This window comes from Psammomys obesus, unplaced genomic scaffold (assembly GCF_907164565.1).
Source record: "Psammomys obesus unplaced genomic scaffold, mPsaObe1.curated_primary_1811, whole genome shotgun sequence".
Classification (NCBI taxonomy): domain Eukaryota; kingdom Metazoa; phylum Chordata; class Mammalia; order Rodentia; family Muridae; genus Psammomys; species Psammomys obesus.
Window position 1 is genome coordinate 55,781,938 of NW_026585504.1, and position 12,496 is coordinate 55,794,433.

The 12,496-nt window shown below is 39.0% G+C and overlaps 1 protein-coding gene across 2 annotated transcripts in view; it reads right to left on the minus strand.

The window, feature by feature from the left end:
- LOC129672188 (contactin-associated protein like 5-1-like) overlaps positions 1–12,496 on the minus strand; it is a 715,327-nt gene that overhangs the window by 236,146 nt on the left and 466,685 nt on the right. For both annotated transcript variants that reach the window (XM_055601503.1, XM_055601502.1), the window contains exon 11: positions 6,925–7,031. In XM_055601503.1, coding sequence (XP_055457478.1) covers positions 6,925–7,031 — 107 coding nt within the window. The remainder of the gene's footprint in view (positions 1–6,924; positions 7,032–12,496) is intronic.

Below are 12,496 nucleotides of genomic sequence, written 5' to 3' on the forward strand. Positions count from 1 at the left end.
TGTGTGTGTGTGTGTGTGTGTGTGTGTGTGTGTGTGTGTGTGTGTGTAACTCTGTGTGTGACACACACAGGGAGATTACAGGACAACCTCATATTTTGAGCTTAACCTTCCACCTTGCTTAAGACAGCGTAGCTTTGTTGTTTTCCTGCTGTGTACTCTAGGGTAGCTGGTCATTGAACTTCCAAAAGTTTTCTGTCTCTGCCTCTTCTCTTTCACCTGGTTTTATGTGGGTTCTGAAGATCCAATCTCAATTTCTCACTCTTGAGTGCTTTACCTATGGAACTTCTCCCCTTGCCCAGATTAGTTCTTAATTTTGGGGAACACTGGAAATTTGCCTTTCTCTGTCAAGTAGTCTTCTACCGGATGAAATATATGAAAAAACATGTTCATTGTTTTTGTTCAGTGTTCACAATAAACATCACTGTGCTCCAAATGATGCAACATCAACAGCAGACTTGCCTTCCCTTAATTTTTATGTCTAAATATGGAATTCTTTCTTGCTTCTGTGAGATTGAAAATACAACCAACATTTGTAATTGCAATTTTTTGTGCTGCTATTTCAATGCAGTCATTTGAAGCTAGTTTTATCTTCAATTAAAACACAAGATGGTGGAGGAGGAGGAAGAAGATGTTTAGAGAAAGAGAGAGGTAGGTGCAAAAGGAACAAACTAGCATTGAGGAGATTATGTGGGAAACTTTAAAATGACTGTGGTGTTTTCAACAGAAAGAAAATTAATCTCAGGTGAAGAACCTGCCTTGCTGCTTTCAGTCTTTGACAAGAATCATGGCATAGATGTTGGTAAATCTTGCTGTGATTCATGTAATAATTAACATCATTCAACCTTCTTTGCAGAAATATGAGAAAAGTGCTTTTAATTCATTTGGATCTGAGTGTAAATTATGCTTTCTTTAGTTTTGTGTCTTTAAATATTTTTCATGCAAAGAATATTTGCATTTATTAATTGTCTACCATGGTAGCAAAATGCAAAGGAGGAGCCAAGAGAGCTGATGTTCCAAGTTGGTCTGACCAGGCTATGTTCAGTTTTCATGCATACGTGAACAGTGTTTCTGGACAAGAGACTTCCATATATGAAGTAAAAAAGTCGGGAGAGCTTCCACAGTTTCTGAGACTATAAGTTGCAAGATTGTAGGTGTCTAAGAAGATGAGTTATCCCCTTCTCTGGGGTTTTGCATTCTGAGATTTCAATTGTTCATGCTTAGTAGCAGTCTGAAGATATTAGATGAAAAGTTCAAGAAACAATCAATTCATGATTTTTAAAACATTTTTACAGCATGTTATTATAATTACCTTTCCCAGTAATTGTCTTAATCCCTTCCTGCTACTCTTTTTTTTCTAAATTTTATTTTTTACTTATCAGTTACATGTTATTAACTCTGTATCCCAGCTGTATCCCGCTCCCTCATTCCCTCCCAATCCCACCCTCCCTCCCTCATCTCTACCCTGCCCCTTTCCAAGTCCACTGATAAGGGGGGACCTCATCCCCATTCACCTGATCCTGTTTTATCAGGTATCTTCAGGACTGGCTGCAAAGTTCTCCTCTGTGGCCTAACAGGACTGCTCCTCCTGCTACTCTTTTTAAAAGTTAAATTCTATTATGAGCATGTAACCCTGCTTATAGGAATGAAAACAGACTAAAGAGACTCTTGTGCCCTCCTTTTTCTATTACATTAACAAAGAGAATGTTGCCAAAGAAACAAGATTTTTACAAGAATTTCATGCCACAAGATGGAAAAAGCTGGAGGCATGCAGGAACCAGTGTCTTCGGGTCATAGATTTCAAACTGATCTGATATCACCTAACTACCTTACAGGATAGACCAAGATAGGGACAAGGGCCAGAACCACACCATGGCTAGAACTGCTTAGCTATCCATTTCTGTGGCTCTCTACTTACATCTGCACCTCATGTCGGCACCCTGGAAGACCCTCTTTGTTCCTATTCCCAATGTGATAAAATTGACTAAATCTCCTTTCTCTGCTTTTCTTACTTGTGTCTTGAACTTGCCTGTTGAAAAAGGATGACCTACCCTGAATTTTTGGGGCTCTCAGGGCTCAGCCTTTGACTCTAACAGCTCTGGTAACAGTACCATGTGTATAGGAAAATCTGTTCATTTATTTCATTTGGTTCTGCCTATGGTAACAGGTATCTAGCTGAGACTGTAGTATTTACTTCATGAATATGAGAAAACTACTATGCTAAAATCAAATAAGCAAATAAAAACAAACAAACAAACAACCAAACAAAATCCTACCGGGTGACAAGTATAATTATGTGCTCAATAAATGACTACTCCTTTCCTTTAAGCCAATCACAAGAAGAGTCAACCACACATCCTACATCTCATTCTTATTTTAGTTTCCCAGTGATACTCTCACCCCTGTCAATGACTTCATAAGTCTCTGTTTGCCTAAGCCTGACCCTCCAACCCAATTCTCCAAGAGCTGAGCACATTCTGACCTCTCTGCAGGGAGTAACAAGCACCATACAGGCAGTCCTGTGTCCTTAACCACCAACTGCCTCACCTGCCTTCTCACTCCTATTTTGAGCTGTTTGGACTTTTCTCATGAATGAGAATGAAAGGAACTGTCTTTTGTTGTTCTTAGAAACAGAGACAAAAACCAATATTTCCTTCCCTTCCCATGTCAGGGAAAGATCCTCAATGACTTGCATTCTGACTACACCTCTGGCTCCAGTCCGTCTATTTTCTTAGACCAGCCAATGCCAGTATATGCCTATGTTACCCAGCTGCAGGAACACACATTTCCCCTCTGTATTTTTCTTTGTCTCATCACACTATTCTCTGAGCTCTTTAAAAATCCACCCAGTCAAATGACATCTCTTATGGTAAAAGGTGATCTTCAGAGTATGACTTACAACCTCAGTGAACATTATGACCACATTTCTTTCTTTTGTGAGCAATACCTTATATCTCTTTCTTAACTTATTTTTAACATTTTATGATCACTGCTTTTCTGTGTGTCATGTTTATCTATTCTTTTTTTACTTTGAAATTTTATTTTATTGTTTATATATTATTTATTTTACCTTTCTTTTATAATTTATTCATTATATATCCTGATTGAAGCTCCCTCCTCTAACTCCTCCCAGTGCTGCCCTTCCTCATCTTCCCGCTTATCTCCTTTCCCTAGTCCATTGAAAGGGGGAATTCGCTTCCTCTGCCATCTGCCCATAGTTTATCAAGTCTCAGAACTGCCTGGATTCTCTTCCTCTGTGGATTCTCTTCCCACGCTCATGGCTTGTAGGATTCATATAGTAAAAATGGCCATTTTACCAAAAGCAATCTACGGATTTAATGCAATTCCATCAAATACCAACACAATTTTTACAGTCCTTGAATGAAAAAGTCTCAACTTCATATGGAAAAAGAAAAGAAAAGAAAAAACAAAAACAAAAACAGAAGAGTTAAAACAATCCTGTACAATAAAAGATCTTATGGAGGTATCTCCATCCCTGATCTCAAGCTTTACTGTAGAGCAACAGTAATAAAAACTGCATGGTATTGGCATAGAAAGAGAATAGTGGAGCAATGAAATTGAATTGAAACATGAAAATAAACCCACACACCTATGAACATCTGATTTTTGAGGAAGATGCCAAAACCATACAATGGAAAAAAGACAGCATGTTCAAAAATAGTGCTGGTCTAACTGGATGTTCACATATAGAGAAATGCAAATAGATCCATATCTATCACTCTGCACAAAACTAAAATCCAAGTGTATTAAGCACCTCAACATAAAACCAGACACACTAAATCTGTTACAAGAAAAATTGAGCAAGAGCCTTGAACTCATTGGCACAGGAGACAACTTCCTGAACATAAACACCAACAGCTCAGGCTCTAAGATCAACAATTTATAAATGGGATTTCATGAAACTGAAAAGCTTCTATAAAGCAAAGGACATGATAATCAGAACAAAACAACATCTTACATTTTTCTCTTCTTTTAAAAATTATTTATTTGTTAGGAGAGGGAAACAAGGAGAGATAGATAAATCAATAGATAAATAAGCAGATGGATAGATAAACAGAGAGATATGATAGATAAATAGATAGATAGATAGATAGATAGATAGATAGATACATACATACATACATGCATACATACATACATACATACATACATACATACATACATACATACATACATACATACAGATACCCAGAGAGAGATACTGCAGATGCACAGATACACATATGCTATTGCCACATGTGGAGGTCAGAGTAACATTTTGAGGAGTCAGTTTTTACCTTTGACCTTGCTGAGACAGAGGATTTTCTGCCTTTATGCTACCTATTGCAGGCTGCATATTTCTGGCCCAGGAGCTTCTGTTAAATTCTTCCATCTGTGCTTTTAATTTTGCTGCAGGATGTCTGCTTTCAGATTTTCACAGTGAAGCTGTATCCTTAAACCACATGTATCTCCTCTATCTCTGAGAATATTCACTTTGCAGCGTTGAGACAATGGTTCAGTTGATAATGTAGCTGATTTGTCCAGCTTTTTAAAACAATGTCCAATGTTTTAAAAAGCTGGATGTAATACTGTGTACTTATAATACCAGTTCTAGAAAGGCAGACACAAGTAGATCCCTGAGGTAATTGGCCAGCCAGCTTAGACTTCTTTAGTTTCACCCCAGTTAGAGACGTGCCTCACAAAACTAGGTGGACCACATTTGAGGGTGACACTGGAAGATTTCTGACCTTCTTATGCACGCACGCACACACACACACACACACACACACACCCTCTTACAAAAAGAATATACATAAAATATGTTTAACTTTAAGAATCTACCTTTTGGGAGGTGGGGAGGTCAAAGAGCCAGTCATTGAGTTCCTGTTAGAAATAGTCCTTGTTCCGCTTACTATGGAAAACCAATTGATTACTGAGCTATCATGGGTCACATCCGAGGAGAGGTTCTAGGTTTTATCCTCTCATGGTCTTTGGTTGAGTGTCCATCTCAGAAAAGACCCTGTGCCCAGATATGTTTGGTCCTTGTGGAGCTCCTATCCTTTCCACATCAAACTCCCCTTCTTTCATATGATTTTCTGCACTTGGAAAGGGGCAGGGAGGAGATGAGGGAGGGATGGTGGGATTGGGGAGGGAATGAGGGATACAGCTGGGATACAGAATTAACAAAATGTAACTAATGAGAATAATAAATAAATAAATAAATAAATATATATATCTATATATATATATATATATATATAGAAAGAAAGAAAGAAAAAAAAGAATAGGTTTACAATGCAGTATAAACTGTCTTGTTCCTGCTAGAATCACTAAGATCCACCTGCTGATTGCCATTTTTCTAGATTCTGGTGTAACGCTTTAATAAAGGGCATAAAAAAAAAATCTACCTTTTGACTTCCAAGACTCTGCTGATTTATCTTATTTGAGGAACTTAAGCAACCATATACTCTTCAATTCCAAACTTCCCTTGGATATCCTTGCCATTTTTCAGCAACTTGTGCACAGTAGTTAGGCCTCTGAACAAATATTATGCCAGGTTGAACCAGTGACAACTCTACATTTGTCCTATTCACTCAGAGAGTTAACACAGCTTTGCACTTGCTCAGCATTTTATTCATTCCACTAGTAGCTCCTATTATTAGTCACGTGTCACAGATAAGAAAGGTGAAACATGTAACATTCAAACAATTTGAATCATGTCACATGGGTAATGGATAAAAAACGTAGTTTATATCCATGATAAAGTTCTTTTTAGTCATGTACAAGGATGAAATTATGCTAACTGCAAGGAAATGGATATATCTCCTTTCCACATATCCCAATCCCCTTCTCCCATGCTGTCACTCTTTCCATCACCAGCATTCCACTCCAGGTCCTGGGACTCTTCACTCATTATCCACAGGACACGATTATGCCTCATGGACCCCCTTGTTCTATTACTCTAAGAACTTTTTTTTTTCTGTTTTCCTTCTATAACTTGGCCCAGGCCTTCAACCTGAAGTTTCCCAAATGGCCAGCATTGACAGGTAGATATCAATACCTATTGACGATACTCTGGCTTTGTAATCTCACTTCTCATGGTCTGAATGCACTTTGCCTCCCACTGGAGGTGTCACTAGGGCAGTATCGGGCCAATTGAACGTGAGCAGAAGCAACACTCAAACACTTTTTAGTATAAACCTTTGAATAAAACACAAGCTTGCTTCCTTTTCATGTGTTTTCTTCCTGAGTCATAGTGACACTCAGGTGAAGACACCCCTTCCATAAGGACAATGGGGGAAGAAGGCCTGCCGGAGTATGAGGGACTTTGGGGTATAGCCATGTTATATTTTGAATGGGAAGTGTCTTTCATAAGTTCATGTTTGAACAATTGGTCTGTCAGGATTTCGGTTCTTTCTACCATTTCTTCCCCACCTGTTGCCATGTCTCATTCTTTTATGAGGGACTGTACTCTTCTGGACCTGTAAACCCAAATCAACCCTTTTTCTCTTCAATTGCTTTGGTCAGAATTTTTTTTTTAATCTTAGCAACAGAAAAATAACTAAGACAGACATCACACCACATGATCAAAGATATATATTAGTTACTTGTTGCTACAATACAACTGAAGCCCTCAAATCCATACCATTTGTTATATTGCTCCCTATGTCCTTAGAGCGCCGTTCTCTCACTTTAGCATATGTATCCAACATTACTTTGTTTGCCCTATTCCCATACACTTCAAAAAGATATGTCCTGTGTCCGGAATTTTCTCCTACCTCCTTCAGCATTTAACATATTACATCCTATCGGATAATCCATGTTGAATGAAAAAACAGGGCCCACTCCATGATGAATAGTCAGGGCCCCATACTGCTTTCTGGGAGTTGTGCCCACACACTGTGGGCACCTGGTGTTTGTACTCACAGTTGTGACAGGTGGCTCCTGTGTAACCAGTGTCACTGCAGTTGCAGTAAAAGGTAGTCCAGGATTGAGTGCAGCGTCCTCCATGTTCACAGGAGTTGGGTAAACACCTAATGGGAAAGAATGTAAAAAATAATAAGCCGAGACAGTTGAAACAGAGAGGCAAACAAAAACTGTACAAGAAACAATGGGAAATGGATCTGCTAAAATCATATTACTGCGAGAGTTAAATTATATGTAAACCAGACAAATATATGCACTGCTGGGGACTAGGGATCTCAGAGCTGAATTCTACCTTTCTGTTAAAGCTTAAAAGCTATTGCACAGAGAACTAAATGGAAGAAGGAATATTCTATAGAATGGTATGTTAATTATGCCAGAAAGTGCAGAAGAATTACAAGTTTACATTGAAAAGTCCTGTAGTTTTTTAAAGGAAGTGAAAAAAAATAGCACTCCTGGAGATTACTGTCTGTCCTTCATTTGAAAGATGGCCAGGAAACTATCTCTACCTGCAGAAACAGAACATGGTTTGAAGTTGAGTGCACCCCTCAATTAAAATGCAAGGCAATTCTCTCTTTTCCGAAAGCGCCAAAGCCATCCTGAAGACTTTCACTAGCTATGGTAAACCAGCATGATGTCCTTTCAACCAATCTGGGTAAGGTGCTTCACCTCCTGACACCCCCACCCGCCCCTATCCATCCCTCACAAACCCCGAAGAGTAGCCCTTGCTTTGAACGTCCTCTGTCAGAATCCCTCTCCTCCTTTGTATCCTGCCATTGCCTTGCTTTTGATGATCTCCTTTTTATATATGTTTCTCATATTTGGGTATGAGTGCTTGCCTACATACATACATATGTATGTATATATATATATATATATATATATATATATACACATACATACATATATATATGTATAGATATATATATATACATATATATATACATACATACATACATATATATATATATATATATGTATGTATGTATGTATGTATGTACCACATGCATGTGTACCTGATGCTGGAAAAGGCCCGAAAAGGGTGTTGGATCTCCTGGAAGTGAAGTTACAGATGGTCATGAGCCATCAGATGGCTGAGTTAACTTTCTAGCTTGACCTCTGACCATCTCTTTTCCTGAGCTCACTTTTCCCCAGGCTTCCTAGTTTGTTCCCTTTCACCCTATCCACCCCCACGGAGATTCAGTGAGGCCCAGTTATCACTTGCCTGTCTTGGCAGCCAACAAAGTATGTATTTTTAAATTCTCTTTTTACATTTATTTATTTGCTTATTTACTGTGTATAAATGAGGTGGAAGGGAGTACCTGCCACATGGGATGTGCGGAGGTGAAAGGACAATATGAGGGAGTCAATTCGCTCCTTCTGCCATGTATGTCTCTGGAAATGAACTCAGGCTGTCAATCTTGAGAGCAAGCATCTTTAGCATCTGAACCACCAACTGCCTCTAAAAACAGTTATTGCTTTAGCAACAGATAGATAAGTAAAGAAAGGTAAGCAATGCCTTTTCTATGTTCCTGTTAGTTATGATGTCAAGAAAATTGCCTGATTTTGATGGCCTACACTATGGAGTACAAGATCCCAACATCTAATATGAAAGAGACAAGAAAAAAGATCTGGCAACCTGCAGTATGCAGCAGAGGAGCTGGGAGGAGTCCTGGTGATATCTGTCCATTTAGTTTCTGTTATTCCCCAAGGCCTGTTTTCACACCCAGACTTTCTGAGGATTTCTGTAAAATGTGTTACAGTCTGAGATAAACCAGGAACTTTCCAGGAAAACATGCATTTTGCTCCTATTGGCTGGATTTTATATTCTGTTACTTGGAATCAGCAGGATCTTAACTTTTTCTAGAAAGTTTCCTATACACTGGATAAAACATGTCCTGGACCTGAGCTCAGTCACCCAGAATCCATGTATGTGATAGTGCATGAGATAATGCTAGAGCTGAAACCATCAAATCACTCATACTCACTGGCTATCTAGTCTAGCCTATTTGGTGCTATCCAGACCAATGAGAAATCTGTTCTAAAATCAAGGTGGATGCTTCAAGAAGAACACAACCAAGAGTCTCCTAGGACCTCTACTTGCACAGGTACACTTAAGTGCATCTGTACATACATCAGTACACATATATACATGTAGGCACACACACAAAAGCACACTATGACATTCTTTTTTTATTAAAAGACCCTCAAACCACCTTATCATAGAATACACATTATAATATTTTCAGTGCAATGCTTTCAAGTCCAGTCATATATGAAAAGAGAAGGCTTGGGGCAAGCTGTCAGAAATATTGGCCTTCTAATCCCATCTTTAATAAGCCTCCCACAGACCTTGAACTACTGTTAATAAACTCAATTTAGCATTGAAAATGTAGGCTAAAAAATCATTTGTCTATGGTCACTAAAAAAAAAAATCAATGATGTTTTCTTGTGAGGGAAAAGCATATTTGGGAAATGGAAACATCTATTGTTCCTATAATAAGAAACGAAGTGAGTGAGAACATGCTGGGTTGCGTTATAGCAAGATGCATTTGGGACCAGTACACCAAGACCGGAAAAGGTCGCCTCAAGCAGACACTTTATATCAGATTCATAAGCCTAATTTACTTATTTAAAAAAGGCTGTTCCATGAGTATAATCTCCAGAATCTTTAACCAGTTTGTTTAACTGATGCTTTGTTTCTTTTCTTCTCCTTGTTTGGCACACACTGCTTATTTTAGAACCAGACATAGAAAGATAATGTTATAGAGCTATGAAAGGGGACAAACACTGTGCGTGGAATCTCAGGCATAATGCGGTTAATTCAAATTGTCATGGTAGGTGTTTGAGGTGATAACTCAGTAGGTAAAGCATTGGCTGCACAAATATGAGAAACAAAGTTTGAATCCCTGATATCTATGTAATATTTCAGGCAGGCAAGACACCCCTCTTGTGATATTTGCACCCAGGATGAAGAGAGAAGAAATTCCCCCAGAGAAAACTAACTAGCTAGAAAACAAAATTCACTCTCTTTAGTGTCAAGTGGGAAACTCTGACTCTAGATATAAAGTGGAAATCAATGAAGGAAGATGTCCTGTGTCAACCTCTGACCTCCACATGTTCACTCACCTGAAAAAGGTGAACCCACACATATCATGCATAATAGGTCATAATAATAATAACTGCAACCTCCAGTTGCAAAGGACAGAACAGATGTGGCTGTGCAGTGTAGTTTTTCAATATAAATATATCAACTTTTATGACTACCAAAGAGCCCAGACAAGCTAAGACAGTGGGTATCATAAGTGCTGCCAAATGTATTGCCTCTGTGTAAAATCAGAGTGAACAAGAGTTTAAGGAGATGAGAGGAAGTTTTCAAAGAAAGCATTAGATATGGATGGTAAAGGAAGTTAATAACAGTAAATAGAAAAATGTGATAACTTAAAAAATTTTTTCACAACTGAAACTTTTTTTTTTCCTGGGGCCAGGAAGATGGATCTGTCACTAGCTGTGCAAGCTTGAGAACCTGAGGTTGATTCCTAGAATCCAGGTGAAAAGGCAGGACATTGTGTGTCTATAACCTTAGCTCTGGGGAGGTAGAGACAAGTAGCCTCCAGGCACTCACTGGCAACAGAAAGCCTTTTTGGCTCCCAGTGTCATGATGTTATAAAGTTTACCAAAAGAAGCTGCAACACAATGCATAGGATTGTAAGTAATGCTTTAAACATGTCATTTGTAAACTGGAAATGACATTAATGTGAAGAACACCTGTGGTCACGCAACAGCAACGAAACTTTCTGAGACATGCAGCCCCATAAGCCGAAAAGTTCTAGCTTTCTCACTTCTTTCCTCAAGATTCTTAGTTCTAGAATCTGGGAGATGGTTCAACCATTACTGTTTACCACACAAGTGTGAAGGCATAAGATTACATTTCCAGGACTTAATATTAAAAGCTGGTCATAACATCACTTGTCTGTAACACCAGGGCTCTGGACATGAAGACAAAAAGACCTCTAGTGCTTGCTGGTTAATTATTCTAGCCAAATGGGAAAGCTCCAGTTTCAGTGAGAGAACCTTCCTCAAAAAAATAAGGCAGAACTGAGAGCAGCAGCATATCTTTAACCCTGCATTTGGGAGTCAGCCACAGGTCGATCTTTTGGAGTCCCAACCTATTCTACATTGTACCACCACCACTACCCCCCCACAATCTCCCATAGGACAAGGATAATTTCTAGGTTGGTCATGGATAATCTAAGTAGTAGATGAAATAGATTTAATTGTCCAGCCTCCTGTAATTTCATGATGTCATTGTTCTAACTTGATGGGGTGTGTTTGGTTTTTCACAGAAAATGGGAATAAAATGTCTTGCTACTAGGGTAATGGTCACCCTGAGATAACTATGATAATTAATGGTGTCAACTTGACAAAAATCTAGACTTACTCTACGGGCTCCTTTCATGACTATCAGAAGCTATGTAGCTGTGCTACTTGAGACAGAAAGACTCACCCACTGTGGGTGACACCATTCCCTTGGCAGCAATCCCACACCATGAAATAGAGGAAATGATCTGAATCCTAGGCTTTGTCCCTCTCTTTAACTGCAGAGTGACTACCTCCTTGGGGTGCTGCCACTGTGATTTCCCCACCAATGTGAATTATAGCCTTTCACTCATTCCTTAAATAAACCCTATTTTTTTTTAAAGTTGCTTTTGTTAGGGATTTTATTCATAGCAACAGGGGGGGAAAACTAAACAGCCAAGAAACTGCCTCAAGGACAAGACAGGATGTTTACCATTTGAGCCATTTAGAAGACTAGAGACAATTTCTGACAAGTGAAACCTGAATTGGGCCTTACACATTCAAGTAAGCACACCTGCAGGGGACATGCTTGCTCACTACTGACTTTCAGAAGAAGAAAAAGGACCCTCATAGTCTTTTGAAAAGACTGGGGAGCTTTCTCTATGCAATTTGTCTTTGAAGGACTAGGCAAAAATCTGGGTATGGTCTGGGGAAAGTACTATAAGAAGGGGAGTTAAGATAGTTTGAGAAAATGAAACCTGCCAGTTTATTCATAATTTGTCAAGGTTCACAAAATAAATGTAAATTGTTGTCTTCTCTGAAAAATCATATTGCTAAGTAACAGACCAAAACTAATAAGTTACTATATACCAGCAAAGTCTAAGCTTATATGTTTTTAAAATTATTATTATTAATTTATTTGTATCCCAGCTGTAGCCCCTCCCTCATATCCTCCTGGTCCCACTCTTCCTCTCTCATCTCCCCCTATGCACCTCCCTTAGTCCACTGATAGGGAAGGTCTTCTTCCCCTACATCTGACCTTAACCTATCAGGTCTCATCAGGACTATTTGGATCCTCTTTCTCTGTGGCCACTCAACCCAGAGGGAGGTGATCAAAGAGCAGGCAACCAAATTCATGCCACAGATTCCTCCTGATCCCCTTACTAGAGATCTACCATGGAGACTGAGCTGCTCATGGGCTATATATGGCAGGGGTTCTCTCTATATGCAGTCCTAACCCAGCAGGGTGTTGAAGCAGATGCCGAGATTCATAGCC